Source organism: Eptesicus fuscus, chromosome 20 (genome assembly GCF_027574615.1).
Source record: "Eptesicus fuscus isolate TK198812 chromosome 20, DD_ASM_mEF_20220401, whole genome shotgun sequence".
In the NCBI taxonomy this organism is placed as follows: domain Eukaryota; kingdom Metazoa; phylum Chordata; class Mammalia; order Chiroptera; family Vespertilionidae; genus Eptesicus; species Eptesicus fuscus.
This window is the reverse complement of record NC_072492.1, coordinates 30,894,403-30,911,971: the sequence shown is the minus strand read 5'-3', so window position 1 is coordinate 30,911,971 and position 17,569 is coordinate 30,894,403. Positions and strand designations below refer to the sequence as shown.

The 17,569-nt window shown below is 42.5% G+C and overlaps 2 protein-coding genes across 3 annotated transcripts in view; one reads left to right on the top strand and one right to left on the bottom strand.

Annotated features, from left to right (window-relative positions):
* Nucleotides 1–7,903, top strand: part of NSF (N-ethylmaleimide sensitive factor, vesicle fusing ATPase) — a 121,072-nt gene extending 113,169 nt beyond the window's left edge. The window contains exons 18-21 of one of the 2 annotated variants that reach the window (XM_008149570.3): nucleotides 2,590–2,724; nucleotides 3,804–3,917; nucleotides 7,015–7,070; nucleotides 7,525–7,903. In XM_008149570.3, the coding sequence (XP_008147792.1) occupies nucleotides 2,590–2,724; nucleotides 3,804–3,917; nucleotides 7,015–7,070; nucleotides 7,525–7,567 (348 nt within the window). In that variant the 3' untranslated portion in view covers nucleotides 7,568–7,903. Of the gene's footprint in view, nucleotides 1–2,589; nucleotides 2,725–3,803; nucleotides 3,918–7,014; nucleotides 7,075–7,524 lie in introns of both variants that reach the window. The other variant, XM_028157475.2, reaches the window with a different exon arrangement.
* Nucleotides 7,904–14,449: 6,546 nt separating this feature from the next.
* Nucleotides 14,450–17,569, bottom strand: part of WNT3 (Wnt family member 3) — a 39,882-nt gene continuing 36,762 nt past the window's right edge. The window contains exons 4-5 of the mRNA XM_008149476.3: nucleotides 16,734–17,221; nucleotides 14,450–14,765 (exon numbers count right to left, since the gene is read on the bottom strand). Coding sequence (XP_008147698.1) covers nucleotides 16,742–17,221 — 480 coding nt within the window. The 3' untranslated portion in view covers nucleotides 14,450–14,765; nucleotides 16,734–16,741. The remainder of the gene's footprint in view (nucleotides 14,766–16,733; nucleotides 17,222–17,569) is intronic.

The window sequence follows — 17,569 nt, the reverse complement described above, 5'->3', positions numbered from 1 at the left end:
TTTTGCATCTGTTCTTCAACTTCTTAAAATCTTTTCCTATATTTATTTTAATTTCCACATAATTATTTATTTGCATATTTATTTTAAAACTCTGGATTTCTAAGATCTGTGAATAGGTTTAATAATTGTGTTAAAGGCTTGTCTGTGGAATAAGTGTATATAAATACAGTGACATACGTTAAAAATGTATTCCTCTTCTGTTTTCTAAGTAAGTATTTTTTTTAATGGGTTGTTCTTCATGAAGAAAGGCAGCATACAATTTTGGATTCTGGATCTGGTTTTCATTCCTGGCTTCATCTTTTTTTAGTTTTTTGACCTTGAACAAATTATTTATTTCTGTGAGACTCAATAGTTTCATCAGTAAAATAGAGATAATGCTAATGCTTAGTTCTCAGGATTATAATGAATATTAAATGAGAGCTTGCTCTAAAGAGGTGCCATACTGCAAATAGGAGTAAATGAAGGTCTCCATATTGAACAGCGAGATACTCAGGCTCCTTTCCCCATCTGCTTCCAGTAGGCTGGAAACTGGGTTTCAGAGCCCTCAGGAAGGAGATTGGAAGAGTCTTCTCTGGGAAAAAAATTATACATCCTGACCTTTGAGGGCCTCCTAATCATCAGCCAAGTCTTATCTGATCATCCTCACCGTGTAGTGAAGCCCTCATACTCAGAGCTCCCAGATATTAATTTAACTCTTAATTGTGATTAGTCATCAAATAATGACCACACTCTTGAGAAAAGCCTCCAATGAACAAATAGGAAAAAACAAATTCGGAGGAAACAGAGACGAAGAAGAAAACATTTTTAAAAATCTGTAGAATTCACAGAAATCTAAAATTAAGTATTGTATCCATGAAGTATAACAGGATACAGTAAAAAAAAAGATTCAAGAAATAAGAAAGAGCTCTTAGAAATAAAAAATAATAATATTATAGAAAGAGATTAATGTTAAGGTTGGAAGATAAAGTTGATGCTAACCTAAAAAGTATTAGAGAAAGAAATAAAAATCAAGAGCAAAAAATAGAAAAGAAAAAGATTAGTATTAGTAGACCAGTATCCAACTAATAGAAGTTTTGGGGCAGGGTTTGGGGGGAGCACAAAGGAAAAAAAATGAACAGAAGGAAACCTCAAAGAAATTTCCTAGAACTGAATGATTATTTCCAGTTTAGAAAGGACCCATCTAATCCTAGTAGAATGAGTAAAGAAAGACTTGATCTCAAGGTACATAATTTTGAAATTACATAACATAGGGATAAAGAAAAGATTCCTTTAAAATTATATTTTTAAGATATAATTTTAAAATACAAGTTAGAAACCAAGAGTCAGAAAATCAGAATGGCATCAGTCTTCCAGCCAATAGTACTGAAAATTAAAAGATAATAGAGTGCCTTCAAAATTCTGAGAGGAAAATTATTTCCAACCTTGTTCTCTATACCTAGCCAAACTATCAATTATGAATAGTGTGCACAATATTAAGGGTAGAAGAAAGGCATTTCCAGACATTCAAGGAAATGTTTAAATTTTTACCTCTCATATATCAAAGCTTCTTAGGAAGCTTTTGAAGTATATGCACCACAGGGAAGAGAGAATAAATGAAGGAAAGGGAAGGCTAGGAAACAGGGGTTATAACAGAGGGGAGGGGAAAGTTCTAGAACTGCAGCTGCGGAGCAAGCCTAGAGAGCAGTCAATTCAGATTGAGCTCTGAGAACAGGGGACTTCAGGAGGGAAATGTCTTTAAAAAAAAACAACTTCAGAATTTCCTAACATGTTTGGATACTATATTGAAAAGAATATTCATGGTTGTATTTGTTTGGAGATGAACTTGTGATAAGTACCTGGTAAACTAATAAGCAAAGGGGGGAAATGGCAATCATTAACTCCACTAAAAACAAAATGTTGCCCAAGAAAGGAAATTAATATGGCTTAGCTGTAAGTCGCATTTATATAATCATAATAAATACTGAATATAGATTTAACCAAAGATTGTGAAATAACTGTATTAGAAGGATGAGAAAGGATATGGGGGGGAATGCAGAATTAATATTAAATAACCATCTTCCATAATAGTCAGTAAAGAATCTGTAGATTCTTTAAAAGAATTTAAAGCTAAAAACAAAATTCTTAAAATATAAGAATAACCTTATTATCTATACTAATAATAGAGAAATATGCAAATTATCCGTTGCAGTGTCACAAGTGGATGATACAGACTTTCCATTCATTCATTCATTCATTTTTTTCCAGTTCCCACTATACATATACCATGTTGGCTGTGAAAAATGAATTACAAACATGGACTGAAGTGTCTTGGCTTGTATGTCCCCTGATTTACTAAGCCACTATTTTATTGATGTGAATGAGGAGAAAGAGTTGTTGCCTCTTTCTGAATCCTGTCCTGAAGAAAGTGTTGCTCTTTCTGAATCATGTTGTTGATTATTCTTTTTTAATTTCAAGAGGAAAATTCTGATTTTTTTATTGCCTAATCATTTGCATTTCTGCGATTAAAGAAATAGGTATTGTTCAGGCTTACTCTAGTTTTCAAATCAGTTTTATCCTGTGCATTTTAACATGTTTTCTCTCTGTGGTCAGGGCCGCAAGCTTCTTATTATTGGGACCACTAGCCGCAAAGATGTCCTTCAGGAGATGGAAATGCTTACCGCTTTCAGCACCACCATCCACGTGCCCAACATTGCCACAGGAGAGCAGCTGTTGGAAGCTTTGGAGGTGAAAATGAGTCAATGGATTGCTCACTGTTTATAAGAAAGGAGTTGGGGCTGGAAATAATACTAAGGGGTGCCAGACTTTGCACCTGGAGTTTAGTTTCTATGTTAGCCTAGAATATGGGACCTGGGCTATACCTTCAGTTGTTTTCATGATTTAGGGGAATGAGAGATGAATATAAATTAGGGTGAATTTCCCTCTTCTCGGTGAGGGCAGCACACAAACTGCCAGGAAGGAGTGACTGTGTTCAGCATGAGTGATGCACATAGATTAAAGGACCAGAAACGTGGGGTGAGGGCAGGGAAGGTAATCAATTAGAAAATTCAGTTATTCATAGTAGCTTTCAGCTCATTTACTTGTATTTATTTAATAAATTGGAACAATGATTAAAATCTTCGGAACTTCATGAAAGTTACAGAAGTAAAAGGAACTGTCTTATGATCAAATTCATAATATGAAAATTTTTTCTTCAATCTTTTTGAGGATGACAAAGTTTTTAATTTAAAAAAATAAATCCTTCATTAAACTTTTTATTAATATCAATGTGTACAAGTGACTTGCTGAGATCTGTTAGGAAATATGATCTATGACTTTGTTCAAGTGTGAAGTCTCCTTAAAATCTTCAAGACCTATAAAATTGGGGCATACTCCCAACAAAATAGAAATTATTTATATGATAAATGTCTCCAGGTTATCGGCTTGAGCAGCTTTTGTGCCAGAGTTGGGTAAGAGAATTAAATTTAGTCTGCTTTGACACATAGATTTGTTTCTAGAAAGGAATGTTAAAAATTTTAACTGATATTTCTTAATGGTGGAGCTATTTTTCCCCCAGCAAATATACCTCTAAATTATAATAGAGGCCTATAGGAAAACAGGATTTAGGGTACCAATTTTCAATTTCATTATTATACCTAATGGGTTTAGAAAGGTCAGGTTAGATTTTTTTTAAATAGGAGAGAATCCTGTCAACTTGAACCAGTCAGCTGGTCCTTATCATTGTTCTTTTAAGCATAAATGTTAGAATTAACTAATATTGTCAACTCACTATAATAGTGCTTTCATTACTTTTATTGTTTTTGTAGCTTTTGGGCAACTTTAAGGATAAGGAACGTACCATAATTGCACAGCAAGTAAAAGATAAAAAGGTCTGGATAGGAATCAAGAAGCTGCTAATGTTGATCGAAATGTCCCTACAGGTAAGTCATGTCCTTCCCCATATGATTCAGACATAGAAACTTCATATGCCTTTCTGTTTGCTCAAGTTTTAATTTGTTATAATTTCCTTATATTATTTTTGAACTCGTTTATATTAGTAGCCTGAGATCAAACAATAATTTATTGGTACTTTTCTTTCCCACTTATTAAAATTCAAAAAGAGAAGAAAAGGTTATAAAGTTATTTTAAGTTGTGTGTTTTTTTAATATTTTTATTGATTTCAGAGAGTAAGGGAGAGGGAGAGAGAGAGAGAAACATCAATGATGAGAAAGAATCATTGATCGCTGCCTTCTGCATGCCCCCTACTGGGGATCGAGCCCGCAATCCGGGCATGTGCCCTTGACTGGAATCGCACCCAGGGCCCTTCAGTCCGCAGGCCATACCCTATCCACTGAGCCAAGCCAGCTAGGGCTATTTTAAGTTTTAACATTGGGTGGGACTCACTAGATCGTAGAATTAGAAAGAACTTCAAAGAGCAGTTGTTCTGCTGCCCCTCATTTTAGAGATATTGTCCTGCTGCCGCTCATTTTAGAGATGACAGTACCGAATGTCCCGCAGGTTGTCAGTGAGTTATCCAAGGTCACAGCCAGTTGATGGAGGGGGATGATGTTGTCCATCAGAGATCAGGCAGCTACCACACATACACCAAAAGGAGCCTGGGAGACTGTTTTCAGAGACAAAGTAATTCAGTTGTGCAGACTAGACTTGGGCTCTGTATATTTTCCCCTGCCCTAGGCTCCTAGAAATGTCATGCAAACTCCTATATAGTTATGCACCCATAGGAAAACTGAGCTCCAGGCTATTGCTTGGGCAAAGATGAAACTTCTTTGGGCCTTTCTCACGTCTACTGGCAACTTACCCTTTCTCTTTTTGGAACACCCCCCCCCCCCCCCCCCCCCGTGTACCCATCCTGTGTCTTATGCTTATCTAGTTAGATAATAAATGTATCCTTACCAAGCTCTGTGAGTGAGTTCAGGGACCTTGGCTGTCACTCACTATTGAATCCAGCCCCTGGAACAGAGCCAGACACATAGTAGGATGCTCAGTGAACTTGCGTTGAGTTTACTGAGGTCCTAGGCTACATTCTAAGCATATGTATTACTGCTGAGCCCTGCCGCTTGATCAGTGTGTGCAGTGGGTGGCGGAGGTGGTGTCAGTTACCACTGAAATAGGCTCTTGGACCACTAACAGATTGGAAAGACGAACTGAATGCTTTTTAATCTTCGCTGGTAAATTTATTTTAAAATAAAATTGTGGTTTTCAGGAACCTAAAGTTTAATCTATTGAACTGTCAACCAGACTACTTTTAAGCCGATTTATTTATTTCCCATTTTGAGCAGTAAGTTAAAGTTACAGACTAATCACTTTGCTTAGGATTTTTCTTGGTAAAAGTGCATATACAGATGTATTGGCTCTTTCCTTGGAAAAAGATAAACCTGTCAGATAATCAACTCTTCATTTTTTTAGTTTCAACACACTTTTTTTCAATAATTGCATAGAAGAAACTATGTGGGTTTTTCTCCCCAACCCCTACCCCTGCCTCTTGCTTTCATGCCTGCAGGTCAGTGATCAAGTTAATGCCTCTTGTGTATGTGGGGTAGAAAGTGAGAGTGGGGCACTCAGACCTAATCTTCAGCGACTGACACTTCATAGGCCTCTGAGTTTGAACCCCTTCATGTCAAATGGATTTCGTGCAGCTGAGTGAATTCTCTTTAGATCTGCCTTAGAGAGACTGGGCCTAAGTGAAGAGGCACGTAGTCTAGCAGAATATAAGTCATGTTACCTCTCTGTTCACTATACACAATTCTGTTAAAACTTGCAGAGTGCTGAGGATCTGCTCTGACTGGATGTCACCTGAGGGAATAAAGTCATTTATCTAGATTACTTTTTTCCTCCCTTTCTCTTGACTTTTAATTCCATAGCTACAGGCAAGTCAGTAAGTCGTTGCTCACACATATTAAATATATTTAATGGGCAAAGACCTGCAAGTACTGACTACAACTGAGCTCCAGCCAGTTCCATTTTTTTAAAGAAGTTGACAATTGATTCATATGTAATTCTATTCCCAAAGAAGAAAAATGTTTCTTTTGTTAGCATTCACACTTTTTTTTAGTCCTTTGTAGTCTGACCTCTTAACTTTGATACATTTGAAACTTCTATACTTCTGGGATAGAGGAGATCTTTAAAAAAAAAAAAGAAAAGAAGAAAGGTAGTTAGAGGGGGAATCCAATTGCACATTTACCCACAGCTGCACTGAGCATTTGAAAGCTATTCCTGGAGGGCAGGGAGTTCCCTCTTGGGAAACAGACTCCTGCCTGGAACATTTTTTAAAAGTTAGGTGTGTTTCTTACAATAAAAATTCATCTCAAGGAATTAAAGATATTTTTAATGAGCATTTTTTATATCTCTGGTGGACCAATGAAAATTGAATATAGTTAAACAAATTAGTTAAATATGAATATAAAATGGAGCTTAATAATTAATTATAATGACCTGAACCTAGAGCCTGAACCAGAACTCCTCCATCTTTTCTTAGACTCGACACCATTCTCATCACAGGAGACTTGGATTATCCTGAGTTAGAGGAGTCAATCCCACTCTTCATTTTTTTAGTTTCAGCATAAGTTTTTTTTTTTTTATTACTTGCAACAGCAGTTGGTTTCTTCAAGTTTGGTCTCACTTTTATGCTTTAGATGAGTCCTATGAATTGGATGCCATTTAAGCCCCCATGAATGGCCGCTGTCTGGTCTCACACTAGTCTTCTTGGGCATGCTATCTCCTCACATAGCTCTCCCTAAAGGAGCATGCAGCTGAGGTGTCTGTGAATGACTAGCTGGGTCATTTGGAACCTCGAATAGAGTAATTCTCTATGCTAGGAAATCCCATTCACTTCTCTTGAATGACGCAATCTGCTTCCTGTGTATCAGAATACTGGTCAGGGAACAGGTAGCACATTTCTGTGACTCAGCAGAGCACTGATGGATGTCTGAAGCTCAGGATTTCCTTGGCATGAAGTAAGTGCATAGTTATTAGAAGGCACCATTAACCCATCGTCTTTATTTCTTCTGATGTATTTAGATGGATCCTGAATACCGTGTGAGAAAATTCTTGGCTCTCTTAAGAGAAGAAGGAGCGTAAGTATATATATACAACACTTAAGACTGTCAACCACACTTACCACTCTTTTAAATCCCAGTGCCTGTTCTACAAGTTGCTTGCTCTACAGTGCATATGAATTTCAAATCTCAGCCTTTCTTGGACAACTGTTTCCATTTATAGAATTCTTCACCGTGTTGTAGGTCTGAGAGACCAAGCAAGGAGATTGGTTGTTGTACTGTTGGTTTGCTCTCCCTGTGCAGCTTCGCAAACCTCCTTGTCACAATGCAGGAAAAACTCAATGGTACATATTTGTTGGGACCTGCTTATAAATGCATGGAGCTGTGACCATTTCCCTTTGTGACATGCTCATCTCATAGCAAGTGCATAGTGGAAAGTTTAACAAAGCCTGTAAGAAGCTCTTAGTGATTTTGTGATGACTTTTTTGTAGACCCTCATCTGTTTCTTGTGTTTGGGGTATTTCTTTTTCAGTCGCTCCCTTGACTTTGAAAATGGACTATTTGCAAACACATAGTGACCAAGGTAGAGATGGCCTGGGATCGTCACTGGATTTACTCAAGACCCTAAATGAAGTGAATTGTTCCCTGCCTTCAACACGTGCTCACTCTGCATGATCAGTGCAATAAAAGTCCCCTCCTTGTGCTTATCGAGATAGTCCACTCCTTTGTGGAAGGTACAGACTTGCTTTAGAATGCTGTGCTTACCTTTCCCTGCAAGCTAAGATGATTCCTTCTTCCTCAGTCTTTAAGTGTGGGAGATGCACTGTACTTGTGAACACTACTCATTTTAAGCTCCATACTCTCCCCTCCACCCAGGAACTCTCAATAAATGTAATGATGTTGCAGGACAACGCTTGGCCTATTACTAGGAAGACTGTCTACAGGTAAACCAGGAGCAGGGAGGGCTCACAGGGATTATCAGACAACTTCCCTGTGCGTTTGGTTCAAGTTCTCCCAGAAAGCTGGTTGTTACCGTTGCCTGAAGAAATAGGGCAGGCTTTGGATTTCTAAGATGCTGTTCTCAATCATTTTCAGAGATGTTTCCAAGCTGCAATCAGGAGATCTTTCTTAATAGAAAGTCAGGAGTATTGCTGTGTTGGCTATGACATCCCCTGAATGTAACTGATTTCCTCTGTGGTAAGAGATATGATAATCATTACCACCTGGTAGGTGTTGTTAAAAACTTGTGAAAGATGTATGGGAAAAGTCATTAAAATAATTTACAATCCTTTCAGCATTGATTAGGGTCCAACTCTAAATGATTCAGTTCCTTAGTATAATACTAAAGGCTTACTAGCATCACCACTTTTCTTTTTCCCTTAGCTTAATGACTTACTTAGAATGTATCCTTCCTTTATTTTAATTATCTGTACAGTCTAGCATCTAAATAGAACACTGTTCTTCAGAAAAGAAATATATCACTTTACAGCTCTCTCCCCTCAGTCCTCTAACGTCCATTCCAATACACTTAATACATTTCCTCCACCTTCTTCTCGTTTCTTCCAAAGGCTTTGTCTTATAACTGAGTTAGAAGGAATTTAAATAGGTCATCATGTTTGGTGATGAGACCTGTGGAGCATGCTACTCTCTCCCCATTGCTGCTTAAAATGTGAGGACAAGCAATCAGAAGCCATCTGCAACTGCCCATGAAGCTCGCTGCCACGATGGCACTTGGGTGTGGCTCGGTCAGCTGTCCCCATGGCACAAGGCAAACTGTCTCCAGATCTCTCTATCGGCATATTTTTGGTAGACTTGTATGTCATGTCTACTTTGTTTCAGCTTTTCATTCCTAGCTGCTTTGTGGCTTTTCAAAAAGTGGACTGTATTGTGAAATTCTGTGATTCCTGGTAGCCAGTACCCTGAGTTCTCTTGTCTGTTTTAGATCTTTCTTGCCTCTTTTCTCCTCCCACGAAGACAACATGCATTGTACTAACTTATGTCTCTTATTCAATGAGGTTCATGTCTTTGTGTTTTGTCCAAAACTATATTGAAAAATATAAATATTATATTGTTTAATGCAAATGAAAGAATGCAATAAAGAGTATATATACTTGAAAACATCCTGTAGACCAATATTTTATATAAAACAATATATGCAACTGATATGTATGAAGAAGAGGGCTCAGAAAAGACCTTATGGATGTTTTAACTATCATAAGGAGATGGGTAATTTTTATTTAAAAATCTCTTATTTGGGCCCTGACTGAGCAGCTCAGTTGGTTAGAGCATCATCCTGATATGCCAGTGCTGTGAGTTTGATCCCTGATCAGGGCACATATAAGAATCAACCAATGAATGCATAAATAAGTGGAACAACAAATGAATCCCCTCCTCCCCTCTAAAAAAAAAAAAAGTAATCTCTCATTTTAATTCTCTTAAAAATATAGTCATTAAAAAATACAGATCAATAGCATTTTTAAAAGTTAATGCACAAGAATCTTTACATTTATTTTACTTATTTCACCTTATTAAAAAAAAAAAAGTGTGTCCAACTCATAATTGGGTTAAACCAGAAAGTAAAATTGTTTCTCAAGTTGAATTACTCCATCCTATGAAATGTACAAACCAAATCAGTGAGATTTCTTCCCATGGTTCATTTTACATCCTTCATCCTTTTTACATGTTTCTGAACTATCAGATCTCTTAGCCTAAATAAAACCTGGCCCTTGGAGTTGGTTCAGGTTAGGACTAAAGGTGGCCCAGAAAGTCAGCAAGGGTCTGTGGGAAGAAGCCAACTTCAGAGCTTCTCTGATAGCAGGGTCACACCCTCCTGGGAGGAGGGCTTGAGACCACCCGGTCCTTGGAGATAGCCTTGAACAGGTGGAGTCTGGAAGCTCCGAGTCCTCTCCAAAGTCGATGCTGGGCAGAGAGCATACGAGATTGCAGCCAGCCTGCTGATGAAGCAGAGGTCCTCCAGCTAGCTGCTGCCTTGCTTTTCTTCATCTACGGATGAACTATTAACAGGCTATTTCTTTTTTGTCAAAAGATGTCATTAAAGCCTAAAAAAATAGGTTTATCCTTTTTTTTAAATTCTTTTTTTTAATATATTTTATTGATTTTTTACAGAGAGGAAGGGAGAGGGATAGAGAGTCAGAAACATCGATGAGAAAGAAACATCGATCAGCTGCCTCTTGCACACCCCCCCACTGGGGATGTGCCTGCAACCAAGGTACATTCCCTTGACCGGAATCGAACCTGGGACCTTTCAGTCCGGAGGCTGACGCTCTATTCACTGAGCCAAACTGGTTTCGGCCTTTCTTTTTATTTTAATTCTTTCTAAATTTGTACATCTTCACTGAAAACACTTTTTAAAATGTAACACAGAAAACTGTATACTGGTAGTTAAAATCTGAAATATGTTTTGCTTTAAGTCTGTTTTTTCAGATCCTAAAAACTTCCCCTTGAAGTTTCAGCAACAAGCCATGGAGTAGATTCAAGTGTGTATAATAATCAAATCTTGCTAAACACACTGTGGAAGCATTGAGTCAGCTATACACAGCCAACCCAGCCCAAACACAGAAGGTAAAAGCAAGATTTCATTTTTCCTTGCCTGGCAACTTGATCCATAAGCCTTTTCAAAGTAGTTACAGGGAAAGGTGTGTAAGAGAGTTCAAAAAAGCATGTAAATTTCAGAAGTTATTGCAAAATGATCTAAAGTTTCTCATCCGCTGGCAAGCAGTGCTAAGACTAGGGCCTGGAGCAGGGCCCTCGGGCTGTGTGTGGATGGATACCATAGCATTGAGATGCAGGAGATAGCGCCGTGATCGGCAAGATTCCCAAGTAGTGAAGACAGGATTTGCAAGAACTCATGTTTGAAAATTTCCCAGTGTACAGTCTCCACAACTGCCTTTGTCTCACTATTTGGGGAGTTTACAACTAATGGGTAGATAATTTTTTGCATCCTAGAAAGTTCTCTGTCAAGCTAGGAGAAATGATGACAGTGTGGTGGCCATCATTTTGCTGAAATAACTTCACTGTATGTGTGTGTGTGTGTGTGTGTGTGTGTGTGTGTGTGTGTGTGTGTCAGCCACGCATGTGCAGTCCTTAGACCCAAGGCTGGCAGGGATATCCCACTGGATCATTGGATACATCACTGGATACAGCTAGAGTAATCTCACCACCCATCACCTCTCCCTTGCTTTTCTCTGCTTTTTCTGTACCCTCTTTTACTTTCATTTGTACCTTATCCCATCATCCTTGAACACATCACACTTTCCCCCTCCTTTCTTTGTAAAATAATACTGCTTTGAAAGATATCTTCATTATATTGTCTTTTTTCTTTCTTTTGAATCTTTTTTAAAACTTCCTCATATCTTTAGATGTTTATTAGTATTTATGTTTACAGAGATTCCAAATGTTCAGGCGCTGCTATAAACTGTATTCTCTTTAATCATAGAATATGATTAATCATAGAGAGGATTACGAATGGCCTTGGTAAGTATGAGTAGGGACCATTTAAATCTTTGGCAATCTTAAACATACCCAGAACACGGGTAGATGAGTACTAACTTTACATAAAAGCTGAATACAAAGGTAAGCAGCGTTTTAGGGCGTGGAGATCTGTATGCTTTCCATGTCCGAAGCCTTGCACGGCTGAAACAACCATTTTTGTGGTTTCAGCTTTTCAGGGACCAAATAAAATGCATGAATTTCTAGTAGCCATTCCCAATCTAAGGTTAGAGGTCTGGCAACCCATCTCCACTGCACAAGGCAGACTGCTTTATTTTTCTGTTGTCGTCTTCTGTGAAATTAGATGAATAAAATTTGTTGCTAATAAAGATAAATCAGGAGGAAAGAAAGAGGGACGGAAGGAAGGGGAGGGAGGGAGGAAGGAAGGAAAGGTGGAAAGAATTTTACTGTGCCAAATAAACTGGAGATGACTTTATGGGTAGTCTGAAGACATTTTATGTCTGTTGTCATAAAACCGAGTTATGGCATCTCATTGCTAAGGAGGTGTTCCTTGTGGACCTCAGGTGAGTCCTTTGAAACTGCAATCCAAGGAGAGGATGCCTTTACCTAGAGCATCGTGGGTCCTTTCTGCCCAGACCAGTCTAAAGCTTTCAACGACACTTGTTCCAGACAGTCCAGAGCTCGGAGGACCCCGTTTCTTCCTCCTGACCAACCTGGCCCTTGTGTGGCTTAGTCTCCAGCAGCGCTAGCAGGGCAGAGCCATTTCCAGTCAAGTTTCATTGTCAGTAGAGCAAATGCTATGTTCCCAGTAAATGGAGTTGAAAACATGGGTGAGGAAAGGATTGAGTCAGTGGCCAACATCGTGGTCTGCTGGCCTTGAGCCACATCTTTGAGTGTCTGTGACATTAATTTGTGTATTGGGAGTGCTGGAGTCTATGAAATGAATTACTGCCCAAATTGCTTATTTCTAAAACTGGAAATTCTTTGTTAGAAGCTGTTTTAGAACAAAGTAAGCCTGTAAGAAAGTCTTAGAGTACATCAGGCCTACTGTCCATGACATCTCAGATTATCTTGCTTGGAGAACAGAGGAAATGAACTTAATTTGGCCCACTAATTTAAGAGTGAGAGTTGAAGCTACCACATTCAGATCTTGATATTCTTGACCTCCTGAGGATTAATCTGGAAACTCCACACATTGTACAATGTATCCATTTTAAGTTTACCTTCTCTTTAATGACTTAACAGAAAAAAACTGCATGATGAAATATATTTTCTCCAAATATATATATATTTATATAATATATAATCTTAGTTAACTCAAAGGTATATACATTGTATAATAAATAATATTTATAAAAAGAGACTTTTTGAATATAAAATCAAAAAGATCAACAACTTCTACAACTTTTTACAAAACTTTGGATACAGCAGGTTGGTAGGAAATTTCCGTTGGATACTATTACCTGACTACGGCAAGAATAATTACAATGCACTCAATGTACTATTATTAAATAATTACTTGTCAGCTACTTGAATACGCCCCAGAAACATGACTTTATCACTTTTAATATAGAATACATAGATATGAAAAGACTGGTTTGAAAATTTGTGTCCATTCTGCTGAAATAATTCTCACATAAAGCAAGCATTATCTGGTTGACATGATTTAAAACTTTTTAGCCTAAGATGAGATGAGAAGGGGCATTAGAGATTCTACATCGGGGATGGGATGTGTATCTTAGCAGGGCTCGTGGCCAGCAGATTCAGGAGTGCAGGCCTGGCTTCTAGACGGCGTCTTGGCAAACCTGTCTGAGCACGCGTGGAGATCGCCTGACCCCGCTTTCTTAGGCCAGTGTAAGGTAGACCAAAGAGAAGGGAGAAAAGGAAGAGAAAACTGTTCTGCACTCTACCCCTGCTGCACCTCCTTCTGGTTCTCCTTAAGACCGAGCTGTTGGATTGGTCCATCCTATCAGCTCCGTTTGCCTCCGTTTTGCTAGCTTCCTCTAGGATCCCCCAGAGGACCACTGTGGATCAGAGAGAACTCAGCTGGGGGCGCTTTTCCCAAAGGAGCAGGTGACTGCTTGCCCCCTTTGAACACCTAATCCTCACCCTCAGTACTGCTCGGGTTGATGCTTATCAGCTTGCAGGTGAGGCCAGAAGCTCTGCCTTAGAGAACTCAGAACTCACTCGGGCCAAAGAAAGAACAGGATGCAGGAAGACATGTCCTTACTGGAGAGGAAATGAGGACTCGTTTTTACCCTCCCCATCTACTGGTCTCAAAACTGGAACTTCAGGAATAGACTGCTCTTCTCTCACTGGCCCTTTGTCTGTCTCATTTATACTAAGGTGGCCAACTGCTCACCTGGTGTTGTTTTGATGGAGAATCTGCAGGTGAGCAGGACTGGAGGGGATTGAGCGGCCTCTTCCAAAGATACCACTCTTTTCTTTAGGAAGCCATTCGGGCTGGAGAAGGCTTGTTCTCTCCCCTCCCCCCATACACAACCTATTTACAACATCCACTACAAAAAAAAAAAAAATTAAAAGTACTGCATTCATGGTGGAAACTGCAGAAAGGTAGAAAAAGATTTTGAGATCTGACTGCAGTTCACAAGAGCCTCTGGTGCAGAACAGCATTGAGGAGAAAACGAGGCTGAGAACACACTGCTGCTCTTCAAACAGCTTACCAGGGCAACCTAGAACTAGTTCTTCAAAACGAAACCCCACTCTCACAATTGCCTCGGGCCTCCCTACCACTTCGTCCTCACTAGACCTATGGCTTTTATCAGCTCGTGAAAGTGTATCAATTTGAATGGGAGTAGGCAGAGAAAAGGAGACTGCCGGGGTCTGTCCTACTTCGTAACTCCCACCTCCCAGCATCCTGGGACGTCCCCATGAGAAGCGGTCTGCAAACAGTCTTGCCCATGCTGATGTCCATATCACCAGGCAAAGAGCTCACATTAGCCCAGCCTGTTCCACCGGAGTAGAAATGGTTTTCCATTTTTATTTTCTTTAACATGTGCAAAGATAAGCCTCGGATCTGTTCCTATCAGACCCCAGAGAACTAAAAAGAAAGCCCCTTCTTTAAACACCATACACCATCCAGAGTCGGGTGAGAAACTTAAGATGAGAGAGGGAGGAAGGCCTCCCAGTCAGCGGGCGGTTGGGTCCAGGCAATTTACCACACGTGCATCTGGCAACAGTCCGGATTCCTTGCTGTCGGATGCTGAGGGCTGAGCTGGCTTAGGTCCTGCTCAGGACTTCAGTGAATCTGCCCAGCCGCACGCTTCACCGTTCCCAGCGCCCCTTGGGAAATAAAGAGGAAGAATTAGAAACATAATTGCTTTCCCAGGGAGACCACCCATAAGGGTGCAAAGATCACAGGCTGATGACAGGAGAGCTCAACATTTTTCTTGTACTTGGAGGTAATGGGGACCTGGAGTGACTTTTCCCTGCTCCCTCCTATACTTGGGGTCCACCACTGAGGAAGGGAGTGTGCCCTACAGGAACAGTAGGGCTTTAGCATCCACTGACTGGATCCAGATCCTATCTCCCTCGCCGCCTAGCTGGGGCCTGGGCGACAGGAAGCCTGTAGCAGGTAATTACGCTAATGCAGGAATCTGTCTTGTATAGAGACTGGGAGGAACCTGGCAGGTACAGCCCCCTCTGTGAATGCCAGAGCCATGTCCTGATGGATAGTGGGGACACTGCTGCCTCTGGCCATAGTGGACATCAGAGGAGGCTGGCCACTGTGCTTTCAAACATTCCTTCCACCTTGGCAGGCCACAGGGAGCCTGTGCGTTCTCTGTCGCTTGCGGACTTTTCTTCTATCATTGGGAAAGGCAGTAAATGGACCTGCCCAAGTGATGACACCGTGTCACTGCTCGGTGACCACTCATGTCACACTCCCTGATGGCATTTAGCACTTTCTATTAGTAAGTGGTCACACCTCTTAGCTCATTTGAGCCTCATAAAGCTTCTGCCAGGCTCCCATTATCACCACCTCTGCCTAGATGAGGAAACGGGTGGAAGGTTCCACGGCTGGTAAGCAGTGGGATGGGAACCACCCTCCTAGACTGTCCCTGACTTCAGCTACACAGAGGGGCTTCCCAGATGGACTGGTTAAGTCACCCCTCAACCAGAACTCTCCCCATGATGTCGGGTTCCCCCCAGTCCCATCAGCACAAGCAAGCACCCCAGCCCCGAGGTGCCCTGTGTGGAACCACAGGGCCCAGTGGAGTGCCCTCCCTTGACACAGCCCCAGCCAGCAATGACCCGGGCAGGCAACCTCTGCCATGAACCAGTCACTGTTCCCAGGGTCCTTCCTGTGTTCCTCATAGCGCCTCTAGGGAGGGTGACAGATGAGGAGACAGGGGTGTAAAGACTGTCTTGTCTGGGTCCCACAAGTGGCGGGAGCAATCCCGGGGTTCATGCCTTTGTATATTCGGCTCCTCCTCAGGGCAGAGAAAAGGGAGAACGGGCATATTGGCCTCAGAACATTGCACCTCCAGGACTCCAGGACCACCCTGCCTCCATCAGGCCCTATCTGGGACCGATGGGTCTGAGCCAGGCACACGGTCTCCCACGCCGGCCACCTCTGGGAAGCTTGGCAGCATAATCCACCAGCCTTTGATCCCTTGATTACTCACCACCATCACTCTGAACTTGACTCCTTCCTCCTCCCCATCACCATCCATAAACTCCATGAGAGTGCACCCACTCCACCCAAGCTTCAGATGTGTCAGGATATGGGCTTATACACAGCTTCCCCCCACCCACCTCCCTGAGGTTGGTAGGGTTTACGCCTGTGCAAAGACTTGCCCTCGAAGTTCAAGGTGGGTGCCGAAGGACTCTGCCCCAGGGTTTTAGAGGAGACTTTTCGGCCTACTGTCTCACGTATTTTAACCTCCTTACTTCACAGCAAGGAAACAGGCCGAGAGAAGTGGCGGCACAGGAAGTTAGGGGCAAAGTTGGCCCCAGAGGTCAGGTCTCCAGCTTCCAACCCCACAGTGTCCCTCCTCTGTCTCCACAGGTGCTCAGTAATGAGAGCCAGTGGCTGGACAAAAAATTTGACCTGGCTCATAATTAACTAACCAGGTACAAGAATTTTAACCAACTGCTCGCAGCCTCAAGATCAAGAGCACACACTCGGGGACTTGTGTCTCGGGTCGCTGCGAACTAGAACAGGGTGGTCAGGCAGAGATGGGCAAAGCCAGGTCCCTGCAGCAAGGCCCCCCTCCCCCCATCCCCCAGCCTCCCACCCCGCCACCCTACCTGGCTCCCTACTTGCAGGTGTGCACGTCGTAGATGCGGACGCACTCCTGGCAGCTCACGTAGCAGCACCAGTGGAAGATGCAGTGGCACTTCTCCTTCCGCTTCTCCGTCCTCGTGTTGTGGCCGCGGCCGCAGCAGAGCAAGTCGCAGCCGTCGATGCCATGGGAGGTGACGTTGCAAGTCCTGTCCCTGGTGCCAAAGGAGCCCGTCTCGGGGTTGGGCTCGCAAAAGTTGGGGGAGTTCTCGTAGTAGACCAGGTCCCTCTCGGTGGGCGGCTTGAAGAGCGCGTACTTGGCGCGGAGGGTCTCCACCCAGCCGCGCGACTCGCGGTGCTTCTCCACCACCATCTCCGAGGCGCTGTCGTACTTGTCCTTGAGGAAGTCGCCGATGGCGCGGAAGTCGGGCTGGGCCCACCAGCAGGTCTTCACCTCGCAGCTGCCCGACAGCCCGTGGCACTTGCACTTGAGGTGCATGTGGTCCAGGATGGTCTGGGGAAGAGAAGCAGCAGCTGGCCCCCAGACTGACCCCAAGGCAACCCACCGCGGGAAGGGGCGGAAGCTGAGAGCAAAGCCGGGCCCACAGGCCTACAGGCTGCCCAGACGCACAGCACGGGCTGCGGGGCCTGCGCAGGGGCCACCACACTCCGCCTGGCGCGTCCCCAGGCGGCGGCGACCGGGGCCAGACCGAGGCTAAAGGAGGGTGAACAGACGGGGTGACTGGGCGGGGGCGGGGGGCCAGGGGAAAGGGGCAGAGCGGGGAGCCCCGGACGCACCAGGGCTGCGGAAGGGGTGGAGGCAGGAGGGGCTGGGGCAGGGCTGGGAGGGCCACCAGGGCAG